This window comes from Sphaeramia orbicularis, chromosome 15 (genome assembly GCF_902148855.1).
Source record: "Sphaeramia orbicularis chromosome 15, fSphaOr1.1, whole genome shotgun sequence".
NCBI lineage: Eukaryota > Metazoa > Chordata > Actinopteri > Kurtiformes > Apogonidae > Sphaeramia > Sphaeramia orbicularis.
Genome location: NC_043971.1, coordinates 2,676,614 through 2,698,803, shown reverse-complemented (window position 1 = coordinate 2,698,803; position 22,190 = coordinate 2,676,614). Strand labels below are relative to the sequence as shown.

Below are 22,190 nucleotides of genomic sequence, written 5' to 3'. Positions count from 1 at the left end.
GGTTGACTGAACGCATGTTATTAGGCTCATATTTATATTTATTCCACATCAGAGACCATAGACTGTATATATTTACTGGATGGTGGAACTCTGACATCACTGGTTTCACAGGTTTCTGAACTGAAATTGTGAATGAGCAATTTATGATTTGGAAGTCACATGTTAAGTGACCATATTTGGATAAAAGGGGTGGGGCTGCAGGAGTGTGAGGGATCTCAGCCGTGCTAATTATAATATGGTGAATTTTATCCAGCTTTTATCAAGATTATTTGACAGTCATGTTAGTCTGTCAAGAAAAAATGTAAAGAAAAGTTAAAAAATGTGACTTAGAAGGTGAACGAGCTGTCAATCAATCTTATCAACAGACAACCCCCCCCCCCCCAAGAAAAAATACAAAACATTCCCCCTCTTTTTTTTTTTTTTTTTTTTTTGGACAAATCATAGCTTGAACGCATTAGTTATGCCTATGAATCCATTACGGATTCATCAGAATGTTTGTAAATGTAGACATTTTACTTTTTCTTAATTAATTTGACTTTTTTTTTACACTAAAACAAAGCGAAAAATGTGGAATTGTCAGTATTCATAGGCTATTTTATTTGTGTTTATTGGGTTGAGGTTTTGAGGTCATTTAAGGTCTTGAGGTGTATTATGTGATGTTTGTATGTTTGACACCCTGGACCTAAAACAATTATACTATGAATCCATTACTGATGCCTTTTTTAAACTTGAAGCCTGTTGATCCGTGACGTGCGCTGGTAACTGTCAGTGAGTTTTATTTTGCACATTAGCTTTATTTCCACCTCATTTCACTCATTAAATCCACTCTCTTCCTTTGCACGTCACCTCCAACTCCCTGAGCAAAAAAAAAAAAAAGTTTGTGGTAATAGGGTGAAGTGTGACATACCCCGGGCACAGACTGGGGCTGGTGGTCTGAAGTCCCAGTAAATCCAGCTCAGACCCTGTCCATTTGTCTGTCTGTCCCGTCTGCTGTCTGTCTGTCTTCTGATCTGTCCGTCCGTCCGTTTGTCTGTCTGTCCGTCCGTCTGTCTGTCCCTGTCCGTCCGGTCTGTCTGTCTCTAGTCCTGTCCCTCTGTCCTGTCCTGTCTGCGTCCGTCCGTCTGTCGTCTGTCTGTCTCTCTATCTATCTGTCTGTCCGTCTGTCTGTCTCTCTATCGGTCCGTCCGTCTGTCTGTCCGTCTGTCTGTCTGTCTGTCTGTCTGCTCTATCTGTCTGTCTGTCTCTCTATCTGTCCGTCCGTCTGTCTGTCCGTCTGTCTGTCTGTCTGTCCGTCTGTCTGTCTGTCTCTCTATCTATCTGTCTGTCCGTCTGTCTGTCTGTCTCTCTATCTGTCCGTCCGTCTGTCTGTCCGTCTGTCTGTCTGTCTGTCTGTCTGTCTGTCTGTCTGTCTGTCTGTCTCTCTATCTGTCTGTCCGTCTGTCTGTCTGTCCGGCTGTCTGTCTGTCTCTCTATCTGTCCGTTCTGTCTGCAGCCTAAGTTGAAAGTCTTTGGTGAGCAGTTGGCAAAGTGACTTGGCCAGGCTGTCATGGTGATTGTTTGGTGGGAGAAAAGGGAGCTCGCTGGTGAATGATTGGAGGAGATGGCTATCGTGTCCCCTCTCTTACTTTCCTCTATCGTTTTTTTTTTTTTTTTTTTTTTTTTTTGCGTCTGCAGTTACAGCAGGAGGCACTGGGGCAGCATTAGCCCGGCTCCTGTCAGCGCCTCGATAGCTGTCACGCTAACACCCCCACCGCTATCATTGGAGCACTTATGGGCCTGTCACTCACCTAGGAAGAGGGGGGGAGGGGGGGGGGGGGGGGGGGGGGGGGGGGGGGGGGGGGGGGGGAGAGTGTGCTGAAGGAGATATGTGCAGGAGAAGAGAGGAGGAGGCGGAGCCTGGGAGTAACGGGAGGTAAAGGGAGAAGGGGAAGATAAAGGGGGGGGGGGGGGGGTGTTGACTGGCATTAAATGATGAGGTCATTGAGACACGCCAGATGAAAACTCAAGGTTAATATAAGAACCTGACTGGAGTCCCCAAACACCTGCTGTATTTAGCCTCGGCGCTCTCACAGGATGGGCCTCGCTTCACCTCCACACAAAGCAGAGCTATTAAAAAAGACCAACAGCACCCCCCCCTTTTTTTTTTGACTAATCACACCTTGAACGCACTAGTTATACGATGAATCCATTTGGATTCATCATAATGTTTGTAAATGTAACATTTTAACATTTCTTTAATTTAATTCGACTTTTTTTCACTAAAACAAAGTGAAAAATGTGAAATTGTCAGTATTTAAAGGTTATTTTTATTTTATTTTATTGAGTCCTTCCCATTGAGGTCATATTGGGTGTATTATGGTAGTTTGACACCCTGGACCTAAAACGTTATACGATGAATCCATTAGTTTTGTAAATGTAGACATTTTAACATTTTCTCAATTTAATTTGCTGTAATTATTGAAGAAAATGTGTGGAATTGTTGAGTCGCTTGTATGACTGGACTGCCAATGATCATATTGTTGGGTGGTAATTCAGTTACTGCATTATGTATTTGTCGTGATTTGATGTTAAAATTAGGAAAATATTATTGTTTTGAACTCGTTATCAAGTTAGCGATAAAGGTGTGAAAAGCACTGAGGGTTGGATTAAATACGTTCATACTTCTTCCTACTCCTTTCGACAATGCAAAATTCAGACTTGTATGTGCTTGGAGATAGATTCTGTCCATTTGAATGTTTTATTTATTTTTTGTTTGTTGTTTTTTTTGTTTGTTTGGTTTGTTTTTTTTGCATGTTTGAAATAAATAAATTTAATTAATAAAATAATTTTTGGTGTTTTTGCTCTAAACACAGGTGTCAAACATGCGGCCAGGGGCCAAATCCGGCCCTCCAAAGGGTCAGTCTGGCCCTTGGGTTGAATTTGTGAACTGCAAAAATTACAATGATATTAACAATCCTTTTCCACATTCAGACCAATTCAATCTCAAGTGGGCGGGGACCAGTCAAATACTATCAGAATAACGTATAAATAATGACAACTCCAAATTTTTCTCTTTGTAAAAGTAAATATTTTCATGTACTTACGCTAAAACAAAGTAAAATTTTGCAAAAAATGTGAATAACCATAACAAGTATGAACAACCTGAAATGTTTTAAGAGAAGGTCAGTACAATTTTAACAAGATCCTGCCTGATATTAAAAGTTTTGTGTGTTTGTAGATCCACTGTGATCTGTAAGTTATAATATACATGTGGAAATGATAAACTGAGGCAGAATAGTGTTCAAATTACACTTTTTTTTTCAGTTTGTTCATGTGATTCACATCTTTTGAAAGGATAGTTTGTAGATGGAAACCTTTTCATAATGTAAATCTACTTTTTTCATTCTAAAACATAGGGAAAAGTTTGGAGCTGACATTATTTCTATATTATTATGTGAATATTTTACTGGTTTGGCCCATTTCAGATCAAATTTCACTGAATGTGGAACTGAACTAAAATGAGTTTGACAGCGTTGCACTAAAACAAAGGGAAAAATGTGGAATTGTCAGTATTTATAGGCTATTTTTATTTTATTTTATTCAGTCCTTCCCATTTGAGGTCATACTGGGGTGTGTTATTGTATGTTTGACACCCTGGACCTACAACAGTTATACTATGAATCCATTAGGATTCATCGGAATGTTTGTAAATGTAGACATTTGAAACTTTTCTTCATTTAATTTGTTTTTACACTAAAAGGGGAAAATGTGGAATTGTCAGTATTTATAGGCTATTTCTATTTTCTTTTATTGGGTCCTTCCCATTTGAGGTCATATTTGAGGTCATATTGAGGTCATTTGAGGTCATACTGGGGTATATGATTGTGTCGCTCGTGTATTTAGCGTCGGTGCTCTCCAGGATGTGTCTCGCTTCACTTGACACAACGCAAGAGCCATTAAAAAGAAACATCGATTTTCCCATCCAGGACGATGTGGTGGAAGCTCTCTGAAATTATGGGCTTCAGCGAAACAGCATGGGGTAATTTTTAGAATACAGATTAAAAAAAACAAAAAACATTGATGGCTGCAGCCGTGGTTTCCATCTGTGCTCGTACATGTACACGTCCATTAATGCGTTCGCTGTCAAATTCTATCTTAAAAAAAAAAAAAAAACAGATATTTCCTGACGATATTCCCCAAATGTGCACAAACACACACAGGGTACTCAGCCTCAGCGTGAACACATGTGGTCTGTTTGTAGTGGAACACCTACAGAGAATTAGTGAACATTCGGTTCATCTCACATGAAACCCACACATTTGAGTTTGTTCGAACCAGGTGGAAAACTCCAGCGGCAACTTTAGAATCACATGACATTTTAACACGTCGTAGCGTCAGCAGTGGGTTGCGTAGACCACTGAGGACAAGTGCATATGAAAGTGCAGATGTGAAACAATCTGACACTTTTTATTTGATGCTGATAGAGTGAATCCAACTGGAGATGTGAGGGTTTGAACCCAGAGCAAACAGACAGGAAGAAAAGGAGGAAACTGGGGGGGGGGGGGGGGTTCCTGACCAGATCTGTGTCTTTTTTTGTCCTTTTTCAAAACAGAAAAAACAGATCTGTGGGTTCAAATCCACACACTGCATTAGCATTACAGGTAAGGGGGAGGATGACCCCGCCCACCCCCACCCCCACCCCCACCTGAACAGGATGAGGAAACTGGGGGGGGGGGGTTAGAAGTTTAAACACATTCAATATAGAACCTCTACTGTCCTTTCCTCTCCTCCTCTTTTCTTTTCCTTTCCTCTCTTTTTCTTCATTTTATTTTCCTCCTCTCCTCTCCTGTCTCTCCTCCTCCTCCTCTCTCCTCTCCTCCTCTCCTCTCCTCCTCTCTCTCTCCTCCTCCTCCTCTCCTCTCCTCCTCTCTCTCTCCTCCTCCTCCTCTCCTCTCCATCTCCTCTCCTCCTCTCTCTCTCCTCCTCCTCCTCTCCTCCTCTCTCCTCCTCTCCTCTCCCCTCCTCTCTCCTCCCTCTTCCCTTCTCCTCCTCTTTTCTTTCTTACACAATATCATCTTATTTGCACATTTTAAAACATTTCCTTAAAACAAGATCTCCGTTCCTTTAAATATTTTTTCCATGTATGTAGCATGTATGGCCTAAATTGTTTGTTTGTTTGTTTGTTTGTTTGTTTGTTTTAATTATTTTGCCCTTTTTATTATTTTTTTTTAACATAAAAGAAAAACTCAATAAAGATCAAGTCATAATATATATATAATATATATATATATAATATTATATATATATATATATATATATATGCAGAATATGTAAACTGGTTGTATTTCAGAGTAAACCACACACACACACACACACACACAGTCAGGTGTGTGTGTGTTCATGGGTGAATCCCAGTGCTCATCCTGCTGCTGTTTGACAGAGCGTCTGCAGACGACACATCTGACTTCAGCCTTTCATTCGACTGCTCAGCCACTCAACTCAAACTCCATAACAACAGCCTTTCCCGCCGCCGTCGTCACGCTGTGTCTACATGCACATGAGGCCGCGCAAAGACAGACTGTGTTAATGCGGTGTTTCATAAAGAACAGGATTCCTAAAAGTCTGGCTCTTTATGTGGCATGTCTTCCACACCCCTTTTATCTGCAGAACATGTGACAGCAGTTGTTGGTGCTTTTAAGGCGGCGGCGGCGTCAGGTCATGTGGGTGAAGAAATGCATCTGCCATCAAATTAATGCAATCAACACCTCCGGAGGATGGAGCGTGGTTTGCATGTTTTATCGTGATCTCGGTCGTGGACAGATGTTGGAGCGAGAAATGTTGGAAACTTTTTTTCTCACTGACAGTTTTGACAAAATTGATAATTTCATGCTGAGGTGACGCGACTCGTCAAGGTATCGAAAACACACATAGACTCGCATCGATAATAAAAAAACACAAAAGTAACACGAGAGAATAAAACATCTGTTCCTTTTCCTGGGGTGTCATCAGTGTCAGTTTGACAGAACTTTACACAGAGCGTCCAGAAAGTCTCCTCACAATTAAACCCATTTATTACAAAGCAACGAAAGGACGAACCTGTGGAAATTATTACAAAATGAAGAGGAGATATTGACATTTTTTTTGGCCATATTTAATCATAATTGTAACAACGACCCGTCGGTACCATGGTCGGTTTAGGATCATTATTATTATTGTATCTGCTGTGTTTAATTCATTTGTGTTTTGAAAACCTGAACATGTGCAGAAAGTCTGTTGGACTGGAAAAGATCATGAGTGGCAGCAAAAAATGTAATATTATAAATGTTTCACAAATGAACCATGCTCTGAACAAAACAAAGTGTGTGTGTGTGTGTGTGTGTGTGTGTGTGTGTGTGTGTGTGGTGTGTGTAGGTGGGTACAACCCTCCCTCCCTCTGGTTTTTACATCCCTACTTCTGTTGTGACAGTTTTCTTACACATATATCTAGGGATGGGTATCTAGAACCGGTTCTGTTGAGAACCAGATCTCAGTAGCTCGATTCCTTGGAATCATTTGCCTGCTTATCGATTCTGCCTTTGTTACGCGTGCATGATGACATCACACATATGCTGCATTGTTTTGGTCAGAACTTAGCCAACATGGTGTTGAGGCAGAAACGGTCCAAACAGACCACACCAGGTCCAAACAGACCACACCAGGTCTAAACAGACCACACCAGGTCCAAACAGACCACACCAGGTCCAAACAGACCACACCAGGTCTAAACAGACCACACCAGGTCTAAACAGACCACACCAGGTCCAAACAGACCACACCAGGTCTAAACAGACACACCAGGTCCAAACAGACCACACCAGGTCCAACAGACCTCACCAGGTCCAAACAGACCACACCAGGTCCAAACAGACCACACCAGGTCTAAACAGACCACACCAGGTCTAAACAGACCACACCAGGTCCAAACAGACCACACCAGGTCCAGTTGAACACTGTCAAAGCTTCCATGTCTTCTAAAGGGTGGAATCCCTCCAGTCTGCTCAAACTGTTGTCCTCAGCATTAGGGTTGTGAATCTTACTTGTAAGGCTGATATGATACACATCTCGATACAACATCTCTGATCTGATATATAAAGATACATGTGTGGCATCTCAGGATGCGATACAGTTCACACCCAATCACAATACAGAGCGATTAAACACATTCATTCTGGTAAAAATAAATAAATAAATAAATATGCAGCGCAATTTGATGAGCTTGATTATTTATTCATCAAATCAGACCATGACTTTTTACAAAGTGTCTTCAGTTCAAGTTTCAGAACACATGCCTCACATTCAGTCAAAGTTTGGACTTTGTTTCCAAAGTTGTTTCTCTACATGTTTCTAACACTAGACTTCTTACTCCCTCGCTGAATCCATTTGTAATGTAATGTATTTGTAACGAAGGTAAAACAGAAAAAGGTTCTGTCACTTTAAGAGACACCTGTGTAAGGTATTCTGGGATGTGCTGTTGGACATGTGACAGTTTAAGGAAGTATCTGTGGTCTGTACTGCAGTATTCAGTACAGCTGATGTAGTAGAAGTACACGTTCACATACAGACGTTACAGGGTTCGTCGGTGGCGCTCGTGCCTCAGTCTGTCCACGGAGTTCAGACTGTTGGTGTACAGTGTACATGTGCGAATCCACGGTGCACGTTAACGTGGGTCTGATCTAAAAGACAGTAAATGCAAACACACCTGTTTGTACTCTTCTATTCCCTCAGCCAATGAGAATCAATAAGGAATCAGATCAATAAACAAAACTGATAATGGAACTGGGATCGTTAAATTCTTACTGGTTCCCATCTCTGCTGCTGAGCACACAGAGCTGATGTGATGAACATGTCTCATCAGTTACTTTTGTATTAAATGTTTTAAAAGAACAGCCTGTGGACTGTTTGTCCTTTTTCCTCCTCAGCCTTCTGAACCTGGTGGAGCCCACACTCAGCCCTTCAGCAGCACACCAGACACACACTTACGACCACGACGCCATGATGTCACACATTAACTTTGTGCTTTTTTTCATCCAGGCTACAGACGGCGACGCGGGCACATTTGGAGTGGTCCGTTACTACTTCAGCGACGAGCCAGACCAGTAAGACCCACTACCACACACACACACACACACACACACACACACACACACACACACACACACACACGTTTTTATCCAATACACAAACACACAGCGGCATTCATGTTTAATTTATTTGGCCGTTTGTGAACACTTGTACCACACGACCTCGCCAGAGACAGCTGAGCGACAACGACGTCTGGCACTTTTCTTTACGCTCGCTCTCAACAGACGACAAATATACACAACCACACAAACAACACACTACACACACTGGTCTTTTATGCAGAAGACGAGGCTTCCTGGTGTATATTAGTTCATGTAACCATTACTGACTTCTACTTTAGGACGAGGTCAAGGGAAGGTTAAAGGTGCAGGAGACTTTTGTCTCCAGTGTTTCCTCAGATCTGTCCATCCTCAGTCATCTCCTCAGTTTCATTCGTCTGTTTGTCCGTCTGTCATTCCTCAGCTGAATCTCTTTCATTACAGTGAAGAGTTCCTTAGTTCCATCCACCACAAACAAACCATGTGTTTACAGACAGAGGCAGGAGGAACTGGGCATCTGAGGAATTTTGTCATGACATGTATTGTGGGAATCAGAGGTTCGCACAGCAGCACGACCATATGATATTATATGAATGAAACAAACAGGACACAGAAACAGCTGAAACGCAGGAACGGCTGCAGGAATATGCACAGAGGGAAGGAGCTCCTACTGTTTCCACCTCAGGTCTGTTCCAGCTGCTGCTGTCAGGCGGCTGCATAAACCTCCGATTCCCACAATGCACATCGTGACAAACTTCCTCAGATGCCCAGTTCCTCCAGCTCTGTTTGTAAACACATGGACTGTCTGTGGTGGATGGAACTAAGAAACTGTTCACTGGAATGAAAGAGACTCAGCTGAGGAATGATTCATGATACTGAGGATATGACTGAGGTTTGACAGATCTGAGGAAATATTGGTCACGAAAGTCTCCAGCACCTTTAATAATAAAAAACTGGTTGAAAAGTTATTTACAAAATAGGTCTCAGTATGTATCAATTGGAAATACAAATTCACAACTTAGAAAAGTAACATGTGGGGTCCCACAAGGTTCAGTTCTGGGACCCAAGTTATTTATACTTTATTTAAATGATATTTTTATGGCATCTAGTGAGTTAAAATTTACAATATTTGCAGATGATACCAATTTGCTTTATTCGGGAGCAAATATGAAACAAATATTAGAAACTGTGGAAAAGGAATTGGTCAAGTTAAAAAAAATGGTTTGATGTAAATAAGTTATCACTTCATGAAGATAAAACAAAATTTATGGTTTTTGGTGGTGCTAGGGGAAATTATGATATAAAACTGAAAATTAATGAAATTGAAATTGAAAGGGTGTATGAAACAAAATTTTTGGGAGTGATTATTGACCATAAACTCTGTTGGAAACCACAAATAGAATATATCAAACGCAAAATGTCCAAGTCTGTTGCGATTCTTTATAAAACTCGCGACTTGTTAAGCAAAAAATGTTCACATATGCTGTACTGTTCACTTGTAATGCCATATATGTCAGACTGTGTGGAAATATGGGGCAATGTGTGTAAAACTAATTTAGACCCGATAATTAAACTCCAAAAAAAAGCTATTAGAGTCATAAACAAAGCTGCTTATCTCCAATCAAGTAATCCACTTTTTGTAGAATCTGGTTTACTAAAATTTTTTGATATTGTATATTTAAAAACAATGGAATTTATGTTTTGCGTTAAAAGTAAAAACCTTCCTTTTTGTATTCAGAAAATTTTTAAGTTAAGAGAAGGACATTCTAATTTAAGAGGGATGTTTGTGTTTGAAAAATGTAAAGTAAGAACAAACGTTAAATATCACAGTGTTTCAGTTATTGGTGTCAAACTATGGAACGAACTGAAGGATGAAGTGAAATTGTGGAGCTCACTGTTGAGTTTCAAAAAGACTTTAATTTGTCATATTCTGAAGGGCTATGAAAGTAATATGATTACAAAATAACTTATTACACTGAATGTAGTATAATTTGTGTTTAAGTATTTACCTGCTGCAACTACGGGTGTAGTCACTACGTGAATTAAGGATGTGAACAGGAGAAGCAGAAATAAGCCTCCAGCTTCAGCTTCTGCCTTTTTCAGTTCCAAAATGTGTTAATTTTATGTTTGCTTGTTTTTTAATATCTATGTGTTTTGTTTTGTTGTTGTTTTTTTTAATATGTATATGTTTTGTATTTTGTATTTAACTGAAATAAACATTCATTCATAATAATAATAATAATAATAATAATAATAATAATAATAATAATTTATTTGTAAAGTGCTTTCAGTCAAAGTGCTGTACAGATGTAAAATCAATCACAATAGAACATAAAAACTAAAAACATTAACACAGTAAAATGAATCCAGACATATAACACAGAGTAAACCAGTGGGTCTTGAGCTTTGCTTTAAAAACCTCCACAGAACATGCCTGCCTTCTGTCCAGAGGAAGACTGTTCCAAAGTGTTGGTGCATGGAAAGAAAAGGCTGGCCCACCCACAGTCTTCTTCCTGACTTGAGCCACAGTCAGGAGGACAGATCCTTGTGAGCGAAGGGCACGAGAAGGTGCACACAGTCTAACCAGCTCCGTTAAGTAGAAGGTGCCGCTCCATTTAAAATGTTATAAGTCAATTAAAGCACCCTTAAAATCAGCACAAACCTGACATGGAAGCCAGTGGAGAGGCCAACACCGGGGTAATGTGATCGTATTCCCAGCTCCAGTCAGAACCCCGAGCGGCAGCGTTTTGCACCATCTTTAACATCTGGTCCAAAAAAAAAAAAAATTACAATAATCTACACCAAACTTATACTTTTGGGTAATTACTTGTATTATCAGGAAAATGTATTTTGAAATGAGAAAAAAATTTGTGTTTGTGAATGCTTGGAAAGTGACCCAGTTTTGTGCCGTCATTCTGGGTTCATTTCATAAACTCTCATAAATAAACTACATTTATTCCAAATACATTGATATTTGACTGTTATATTATTTATATCATATTCTAAACACACTGTTTAAAATTAATATATACATATATCTATGCAAAATGCATTTGAATATAATGTTAATATTATTGGTATGTTGTAAATATTGTGACAAAAATATATATGATATTGATAATTGAAATAAAAAAATGTTTAATTTGATATTTCCTTTTGTTGTCCATCTGTGACGCTGACATTTGTCTAAACTCTTTCTATTTAGGTTTGATCTTTTTTTTTTTTTTTTCTCTAACCAATTATTTGGTTGTAAAATAGAGGGTTTAAGGCAGGGGTCTCAAACATGCGGCCCAACAAAGGTTCCAATGCGGCCCCTGGGTGAATTTGCAAAGTGCAAAAATTCCACAGTCCAGGCTGTGGAACTCATTTTAGTTGCGGTTCCACATACAGACCAATATGAGCTACAGTCAAATAATAACATAATAACCTACAAAAAAGAATGACTCCAGATTTTCTTTTGGGTTTGATGTGAAAAAAGTAATATTACATTATTTCCGTAAATAATGACAAATGTCTTCAAATGTTTGTCTTTGTTTTAGTGCAAAAAAAACATTAAATTATGAAAATATTTACATTTACAAACTATCCTGAAACAATAAAATGTGAATAACCTGAACAAATATGAACAACCTGAAATATCTAAAGAAAATTAAACACAATTTAAACTCTTTTCTGCCCGTTATTAAATGTTTAGTGTCTTTGTAGATCCAATCCATAATGCAAATGTAAAAATGATAAGTTGATGCATAATATTGTTCAAATTGCACTTATTTTTATTTAGAAATTTAATTTTTGTCAGGTTATTCACATCTTTTTTGTTTGGATAGTTTATAAAGGTAAGCATTTTCATAATTTAATGGGGGTTTTTCGCACTAAAACAAAGACAAAAATTTGTTTTCATTATTTACAGGTTCTTCTGTTCTTATTTTACCGGTTCGACCCACTGCAGATCAAATCAGGCTGAATGTGGAACCTGAAAGAACATGAGTTTGAGAACCCTGGTTTAAGGTTTACACTGAATACATTTGAGGATGAAAATGCCAGAGGAACTTCACTTTGGAGAACTTTGCAATTCTGGAAGAAAATAGACGTTAATTTTTTTTCTCCATCTGTGACGCAGTAGTTTTTAATATTTTTCATTTAAAAATATTTGAAACTAAATTTTGCCCTTTGAGTTTGTTTAAGATGGCATTTAGACATTTACAATTATGTGGAATATTTGTCTGAAACTTGTCTGGTTCAGAAGTTATCAATCATACAGTGGTGGGCGGTCCATCTGTGACGCCCTTGACCCCGCCCATTTATCTATACATGTCCGTTTTTTATTAATTACAGATAAAAGAGAATATCCAGAACCCAGAATAGACTTTGTCAGTGTGTGTTCAGTGCAACAATGTTTATAAAACCCCAATACATAAGAAAATAAGAAAAGAGCAAATATAAAAATGCAAAAAGTAAAATAAGAATAGAACTGAAGTAGAATAAAGTACAGATAGACATAAAATATGAGTAGACACAATATTACATATAACCTCATAATTATAATTACACATATATTTTTGCACACTTTTTTATATAGATATTTCTTTAATTATATATTGATCATATATTGTCAAGTAACACACAGTAATTTCCCCCTTGGATTAATAAAGTATTCTGATAAAAATAGTGCATTTATGTTTGAATAAATACTGAATAAGTATTGCGTTATTATAACTGAAACTTTATTATTATTGCATGAACTTATTTCACATAAAAATCATTTTCAGTTCGTACGAATTTGCTACAACTGTCAAAACTGAATCTTTTTGCCTTACGTTAAATACAGATTGATTCAATGTTATTACTACATTACATTTCTGAAATAAAGTTCAGCAGATGACACATGTAGAATACTTTGAGGCCACACTGAAGGAAAGTCTGGTCTTTTCCAATTAAAATGTTTTGTGACAGTTGGTGAGACACGACAGGCTGCATGAAAACACAGAGGAAATGAGACAAAGTGGAAAAGTTTATTCAGTCACAGAGTTTCACATTATTAAGACATGACTGTGGTTATTGGCACTGAAATGAGCAAGAAAATGCACAAAAACAGCCAAAGTCTTCATTAAAATGAACCATAAATCAACAAAATAAGTGACATAAGTAAAATAAGCCATAAATTGAAGAAAAAACATAGTAATAATAGGCAACATAATGGAGAAAAATAAACAAAATAGGTAATAAAATGAACAAAAACAGCCAAAGTCGTCATTAAAATGAACCATAAATCAACAAAATAACAAGTGACATGAGCAAAATAAGCACAAATTGATGAAAAAAATAATAGGCAGCAAAATGTAGAAAAATAAACAAAATATGTAACAAAATGAACAAAAATGGCCAAAACAATCATTAAAATGAACCATAAATCAACAGAATAATAAGTGACGAGCAAAATAAGCCATAAATTGAAGGAAAAATAATAATAAGCAGCAAAATGTAGAAAAATAAACAAAATGAGTAACAAAATGAACAAAAACAGTCAAAGCGATCATTAAAATAAACCATAAATCAACAAAATAAGTGGCATACGTAAAATAAGTCACATATTGAAGAAAAAACAGTAATAATGGGCAGCAAAATGTAGAAAAATACACAAAATAAGTAACAAAATGAACAAAAACAGCCAAAGTGATCATTAAAATGAACCATTAATCAACAAAATAACAAGTGACATGAGCAAAATAAGCACAAATTGATGAAAAAAATAATAGGCAGCAAAATGTAGAAAAATAAACAAAATACGTAACAAAATGAACAAAAACGGCCAAAGTGATCATTAAAATGAACCATTAATCAACAGAATAATAAGTGACATAAACAAAACAAGCACAAATTGAAGAAAAATAATAATAATAGGCAACAAATTGTAGAAAAATAAGCAAAATAAGTAACAAAATGAGCAAAGAACATATAATAACATGAAGAAAAATGAAGACAGAAATAACAAATGGTTGTAGACGCTTGTTTTTATGTTCAATTATTGATTTATTTTACTGAAAAAGTCACTTTTTCTTCAGTTTTTTCTGTTTCTGGCATAATAACCCTCACTTTGACCTGAGGTTTAATGAACATCTAAATGATCAGTGAATTACACAGAGGAAAAATACATGATTTTCACAGTAAAAACACAAAAATACAGGAGATAATATGACAGTAAATGTTGCTAAATCCCTTAAATACAGAGTTAATGCATTGGTTCAGTGACACTAAAGCACCACTGGGTCTGGAAGGGTTTAAACCAGGATGTGAATCATGCAGACTGTTGTTATTCGTCTGTAGTCCTGACCCTGTTTGTGTCTGGAAGGTTTTCTCTGGACCCTGAGACCGGCTGGGTCATCCTTCAGGCCGGTCTGGACTACGAGCTGATGCGTCGCTTCACGTTGACGGTGTTGGCAAGGGACGGCGGCGGCGAGGAGACGACGGGGCGCATCCGCATCAACGTGTTGGACATCAACGACAACCCGCCGCTGTTCCAGAAGGAGGCGTACGTGGGCTCGCTGAGGGAGAACGAGGAGGCCGTCCAGTCGGTTGCCCGGATCAGGGTGAGTCGCACAAAACAACGCATACGGAAATGAAGAAATTCACAAACCAGTGAGTTTTATTTTTTTAATCAATTTTTTTTTTTTTTTCATTTTGCATCTCCAAAAGTACAATACAAGGTTATAATAGTTATGGATTAGAAATTTCAACCTGGGTACCTGACACACACTGCACACAGCCATCCACCAATCACAAGCGTTCTCAATCAGTTTGGAGTGAGTCGCTGGTAATAATATTAAAAAATGAGCAACGAACAAGAGAAAATCACCAAAAACTAAGACTTGGTGCAAAAAGAAAAGCAACGTCAGTTATGTGGAATTATTTCAGCTACAAGAAGGATGAAACTGAAACACGTTTTCTGTGTCGCCGCAACGAGAGGGAACACGACTAATTTATTTGACCATTTACGTCGGCGACACACAGCTATTATATCCTCCTGAGTAGCTTTTCAAATCACAGTATATATTGCAGAGTTACAAAAATCGCAATGTCAGTTTTTTCCATTATCGTGCAGCCCTAGTCCATGACCTTTGACCTCGAGTGATCTTTAACCCTTTCATGCAATTATGAGAACCTTGGTCACAATATGTGTTTTTATTGCTCTTTAGGCATGAAAAAAACATGCGATTTAGTTTTTCTTTTTTAAGGAGTTACAAAACTGTCCACTCAGCCGGACCCCATGCATTTAATTTTTCAAGCAAAGAAACATGTTCTTAAAACCTAATATCAGAAAGTGATATGGAAAAGTATGCAATAAAAACATTTTTAATGCTGCTAATCAGATGTTTTCCCACATTTTAACATACTCTAGTACTAGTTATTATTCATTTCATGAAGATAATATGCAAAAAAAAAAACTGTTTTGTTTGTTGATTTACACTAAAACATGCGTCACTGCAGATCAGGTTTATCAAGAACAGCATAGTTACAGTAACGGTCTGAAATGCACTGTATGGGATGATGCATTAGTGTCCACTGTGTTGGCTGACATGGAACTAAAACATTAAAACCCATGAATATACAAGAGAACCGCTGGAGAAGAGCTGTCCACTGTAGTGACCACTGTAGTGACCACTGTAGTGACCACTGTAGTGACCACTGTGCATGAAAGGGTTAAGGGTCAAAGTCACCAATGTCTAGATTTCAACAGTCTTCTCTAAAAACTACTGAACTATTGGATTAAGTTTAATTTTATACGTATCTTCTTTGAGACAACATCTACAAAACTTGTTCACAGTTTGGAGAGATTTAGATTTTTCTTTTTTTTATGAATTTTTGAAATATTACAAATTTGCCTTTCCTTCTAATGGTCCATATTTTGATGGTTTATCCAATCCAACTTTATTTGTAAGGCCCTTTAAAACAACCACAGTGGACCGAAGTGCTGCACAGAAGAAGAATTAAAACCCAGATAAAAGAATACAGAAGAGATTTAAAGACACAGAACTGTACAAAAAAGAAAACAGTGCTTTACACAAGAATAAATAAAACCCAAATAAAAGAATAAAATACAAGAATAGATTATAAAAAAAAAAAAAAACATATGTAAATGGTTCCAGATCTCAGTCTAGTTCCTATTGGTCACTGACAGAAGTAACATATGGACTGTGATTGGATGAGTTCAGTTCTCCTCCAGTGAAAGTCCCGCCCACTTCTATAGTTAGGTTGATCTGCATTCAGAACCAGGACTGGAACACAGACCAGAACCAGGACTGGAACACAGACCAGAACCAGGACTGGAACACAGACCAGAACCAGGACTGGAACACAGACCAGAACCAGGACTGGAACAGAGAACAGAACCAGGACTGGAACACAGAACAGAACCAGGACTGGAACACAGACCAGAACCAGGACTGGAACAGAGAACAGAACCAGGACTGGAACACAGACCAGAACCAGGACTGGAACAGAGAACAGAACCAGGACTGGAACACAGACCAGAACCAGGACTGGAACAGAGAACAGAACCAGGACTGGAACACAGAACAGAACCAGGACTGGAACACAGACCAGAACCAGGACTGGAACAGAGAACAGAACCAGGACTGGAACACAGAACAGAACCAGGACTGGAACACAGACCAGAACCAGGACTGGAACAGAGAACAGAACCAGGACTGGAACAGAGATCAGAACCAGGACTGGAACACAGAACAGAACCAGGACTGGAACACAGACCAGAACCAGGACTGGAACACAGACCAGAACCAGGACTGGAACACAGAACAGAACCAGGACTGGAACACAGACCAGAACCAGGACTGGAACAGAGAACAGAACCAGGACTGGAACACAGACCAGAACCAGGACTGGAACACAGAACAGAACCAGGACTGGAACACAGACCAGAACCAGGACTGGAACAGAGAACAGAACCAGGACTGGAACAGAGAACAGAACCAGGACTGGAACACAGACCAGAACCAGGACTGGAACACAGACCAGAACCAGGACTGGAACACAGACCAGAACCAGGACTGGAACAGAGAACAGAACCAGGACTGGAACACAGACCAGAACCAGGACTGGAACACAGACCAGAACCAGGACACCTTCAGCTGATAGAACATGGCGCTGGCGTACAGGGACACTGGAACTACTTTTCTTTTTGTGGGTTCCTGCAGAAACCGTTCAAAGCTGCAGCTGTGGATCTCATCCTGACTAAGACCCCCGTCCTGAAACTCTCATTCCTCCTTTTTCTTCTTTTTTTCCCCCTTTTTTTTTCCTGTAATGGTGCAGTTATGGGTTTGTTTTCGCTGTTTCCCATCAGTCACTGCCACCGTAAACACACAGGTGTACAACCACAGCGGTAACTAATGGCTCAGCGTTTCCTCTGATTGCTCCCCGGGCTGTGGACCTATCACGTCCCCCGGTGGCGGTGGCGGTGGCGGTGGCGATGGCGTTTACATGAACCTGATGTTCGGCTCGCTGTGTTGGATTAGTCTGAGCTGGGGCTGTCAAAATTAAGGTGTTAACGTGGATTAATCCATCATCAGGATTAATCTGATTAAAAATACCAACGTAATTAACTGGGGGTGTAACAGTTAGGGGTGTGTATTGGCTAGAATCTGGCAATACGATAGAAATCACGATACTAGGATCATGATCCGATATATCATGATATGTCATGATATTGTTAAAAAGGCAATTTTTTGTTTTTCTTTTTTTAAAATGATAATTTCTTGGAAGAACTGAATTACAGCAGAAATCTGCACAAATAATAAACATATTTTTATTTGATTACAACAGGATCTAATGTTATATCACAGTTTTTTTTTTTCCCTAATTCTCCTCATTTCCAAAGGAACTTACATCTGCTTCTCAGACAGTAAAAAGTGCTTTTAGGATGCTTCAAATAACCATTATTTAATAAAACCACGTCAAATATAATAAATAAGATATAAACAATAAAAAAACCAAAAGACAAAAATGAACCTCCACAATATCTGCATTTGAATAAATACCTAAAAGTATCAATACAGTATCGTGAAATGAAATATTGCGATATATTGCAGAACCGACATTTTCTAACACCCCTGGTCATTGATTAAAGAAACAAAAATCAATGTTGAAAGAAGTAAAGTCCAAACTATTCAAGGCGTCCACATACTTTTGTCCACATAGTTTTATTTGATTTCTCCAACTCCTCTCACCTTCCCAAGCGGCGAACGAACGTCTAATACAATACAGTTTGTCGAAGTTTGATCGCAGCAGACAGTCGGGTAGAAAACGCTAACAGCTTGAGACGGAGTGGGGGGAACAAAGGTATTGCTTACTCAACACTTTGGCTCTAAATCAAAGAGCAGAGATCCGCATGTTATAGCGAGATACAAGTGAGTGTTTTTGACAACCTGTCCAGCCTGTAAGGACGCCAGCCAGGCCCGCTGCAGTCTGCTCAGCCAGAGGAAGCGCCGTCTTTAAGTTCATGCCAGCTCTGCAATAATGAGGGGGTGTCATCATTGTTGTTGACGTTGTTGTGGATTAGTCCTTGTAGACGTAGACTTGCATCTGTCCTGCTTGTCTGGGCTCAGTTGGTGTTCATCCAGTCCTGACGCCCGCACCGCTAATAACCCAACATCAGCTCTAATCTGTCCAATAACACGCCGCCGCTGACTGACAGCTTCCTGGCTCCAGACGCGTCGAAGGCGCACGTTTAAGAACAGTATTAGTGTGTCCTGAAACATCTGTCCTGTTCAGACTGGCTTCACTCACTTCAAGTTTGTTTGTCTCTGTGGACCGTCGACTGTCGCCAACGCTCCCCCAGTCCTACGTCTACACCCAGGTTCTAAGACTTCTGGAGTTTTCATGAGAGTTTAGTTTGATTCAGGCTGTATTCACACCTGAAAAGTCCTTTGGTCCGCTTATTTGATTCGGATCAAATGTGGACTTCATTTTTTTCATTTGGGTCAGATCACGTCCACATTGCACTTTCTGCTAGTGGACCAAAATGCGTGAACAGAAGCACGCATGTGACGAACTGCGCTGGCATTGGACAGAAAAGTCGGGGGCGGGGTGAACCAGAGACGGCCGGTGTTGATGAAAATAAATGTGGTGCTCCTACATACAGTTAGCATTTTCGGAATATAAATTGTATTTTTACTGACACAAATTTTCTAAAATAATGTTAACACTCAAGAAAAGCTCAGTCGGAGCCAGTTTCATAATACGGACATCTGACCAAATGTCAGTGACACATTCAGTGTCCTCGTTACTCCTCGTCTGTCCACAGCTCATGTCTGCTGCTGTTCGCTCTGAACACCGTACACCTCGGCTACTTCCACAGGCTACGGTGGCTCGTAAAGCACAAAAAGGCTCAAGATTCCTTGGTTTGGTTCGGTTCGAGGTCGGTTCTATTCACACCAGAAGTGAACCGGCCCAGAGTCCGTTTGGAAGTGGACCCAGACCACCTCTTCTAGGTGGTCTGGGTCCGCTTGTTTGGTTCGAATCAGAGTTCACATGTTTGTATTCACACTGAAAAAACAGTCTGGACTTTCTGGGGAAACGAACTCAAACAAACGTGATAGGTGTGAATACAGCCTTAGTTTGGACTGTTTTTTTCTCCGATAGAGTTAGTTATGGGTTCAAAGTGGGTTCAGATTATGAATGAATGAATGAATGAATGAATGAAATGTCTTTAACCCTTTCATACACACTGGTCACTCCAGTGGTCACTCCAGTGGTCAGTTCTTCTCCAGCTGTTCTCTGTATATTCATGGGTTTTTGTTGTTTTAGTTCCAGATCAGCCGACACAGTGGACACTTATGCACCATCCCATAATAATACACTGACATTCAGACCATTACTGTAACTGTGCTGTTCATCATAAACCTGATCTGCACTGACATGTTTGACTGGAAATCAATTGCTAATTGTTATTAGACTGTAATTAACAGTTGTCTGGAATTTTTTTTTTTTTCAAATCCTCCTTAAACCCAGCAGTGCACTGTGTCCTCTGTCGGGGACAAAAGTTTGACAGTTTTACTTTAAAAATGCTGTGCGTTGCAAAGGACATTCCATTAAAAAAATCAGTAAATAAATACAAATAATTTTTTAAATGTATCTGAAAAAACTGTTTTTGTTTTTTTCTAAATGCTTAGTTTTAGTTTAGTTGTAGTTCAGTGGTCTCTTTTCTCTTCTTCTCTGTCGTCGTATTCAAATAAATCCCAGACAGGACTCTGCTGCTTTCTCCCAACTTTAGTCTCCATGTTTCCAGGTTGAGTGGGGACCAGAAGACGACTGGAAACCACAAGTGACGGACCCTTAAATATCATACGGTGCCACCAGCTAAAATTGCTCGAGCGAAATAAATCAATTTCACATTGACAAAGACAAAAACAAAGGGAATTTCATCCAGAATTTTTATACATTTTCGTTAGTTTTGTAAACACACAATACAGGTTCAGTTGGTTATCGTTTTTTCAATTAATTATAGTTTTTATTTATTTCAGTTAACGAAAATGTTTTTACAATTCTAGTTTTCGTCATTTCCTTAGTTTTCATTTACGATAATAATCTTGGTCTACACCCGCAGGCGACCGACGAGGATTCGCCGCCGAATAACTTCCTGACGTACACCATCACCTCAGCCTCGGCCTTTCCCAGTTACTTCAGCATCATCATGGTGGAAGGATACGCAGGTAAGGGTCACGGAACACAGGCTGAAAGACTAATGCTGCCTTCAGGGACTGTGGGAATTAACGCTGAATACAAGCGCTCTGTCTGTAAAGTGTCATGAGATCACTTCTGTTTTGATTTGGTGCAATATGAATAAAATTTGATTGATTGATTGATTGATTGATTGATAGATAGTCCTTACCAGGGTTCCTTCCTAAAAGGTCTTAAAAGTCTTGAATTTACAAATCTGGGAGGAGGATGGGAGTGGGGGGTGGGGGTTCCCCAGGTAAGAACATGCATTAATAGGTTAACGGGTTAAAGCTAAATGACCCACAGGTGTGAATGTGACAGTGGATGGATGTTGGTTTGTATTTATGTAACTGTGATCATCTGAGGAAGAAGTTCAGAGGATGAAAGGAAAAAAAAGAGGGAGGAAGAGAGGGAAGGAAAGGAAAGGAAAGGAAAGGAAAGAGGGAGGAAGGACGGAAGGAAGGAAGGAAAGGGGGAGGAAGGATTGAAGTAAGGAAGGGAAAGAAAGGAAAGAGGAAGGAGGGGAGGGAAGGAAGGAAAGGAAAGATGAAGGAAAGAGGAAAGAAAGGAAGGGAAAGAGGAAGGAAGGGAAGAAAGGAAAGAGGATGGAAGGGAGGGACGAAAAGGAAAGAGAAAGGAAAGAAGGAAGGAAAGGAAAGGAAAGAGGAAGGAAGGGTGGGAAGGGAAGGAAAGAGGAAGGAAGGGAGGAAAGGAAAAAGGAAGGAAGGGAGGGAAGGAAGGAAAGGAAAGAGGGAGGAAGGGAGGGAGGGAAGGAAAGGAAAGGGGAAGGAAGGAACAAATGCTGTAGCAGATGAAGACGTCTAAAACTCTTTTATCCCGGTTTCAGGTCACGATAAACTGTTTCAGCCATTTTTCATTTCACTGAAAACAACAAAAGCACTTGAACACAACACACTGAGAATTTTGGATTCTTAAGTGGGAAGGATCATTTTCCCAGTCGCACCTGAAGGCACCATGAAACCATGTGCAGATTCTGCAAACTGAACCTTTATTTAAGCAGATACAGTCCCACTGGAATCCACATCTGTTTTCCAAGAGAACATGAAATTAGGGAGAATTGTATTTGATGGAATAATAACATCGTTTTTTTGTTTGTTTGTTTGTTTGTTTGTTTTTTACTTTAAGGCTTAAAAACAGGAGGATTTAACATAAACCATTTCAGATTTGAGCCACAACAGCCATTAAATATTTAACTTTGGCTTCTCCGTGATCTATTAAGGGAAAATTAATTGTTTTAGGCAAAAAAAAAAAAAATATTTCAGACGTGTTTATAATGATTTGGAATTTTTTCTGTCATTA

The 22,190-nt window shown here is 39.2% G+C and overlaps 2 protein-coding genes across 2 annotated transcripts in view; both read left to right on the top strand.

Annotated features, from left to right (window-relative positions):
* Window positions 1–14,758, top strand: part of LOC115434550 (cadherin-23-like) — a 219,508-nt gene extending 204,750 nt beyond the window's left edge. Inside the window, exons 11-12 of the mRNA XM_030156586.1 lie at window positions 8,050–8,114; window positions 14,463–14,758. Of these exons, the coding sequence (XP_030012446.1) occupies window positions 8,050–8,114; window positions 14,463–14,758 (361 nt within the window). The remainder of the gene's footprint in view (window positions 1–8,049; window positions 8,115–14,462) is intronic.
* cdh23 (cadherin-related 23) overlaps window positions 14,696–22,190 on the top strand; it is a 166,055-nt gene continuing 158,560 nt past the window's right edge. Inside the window, exons 1-2 of the mRNA XM_030155673.1 lie at window positions 14,696–14,725; window positions 20,758–20,863. Of these exons, the coding sequence (XP_030011533.1) occupies window positions 20,845–20,863 (19 nt within the window). The 5' untranslated portion in view covers window positions 14,696–14,725; window positions 20,758–20,844. The remainder of the gene's footprint in view (window positions 14,726–20,757; window positions 20,864–22,190) is intronic.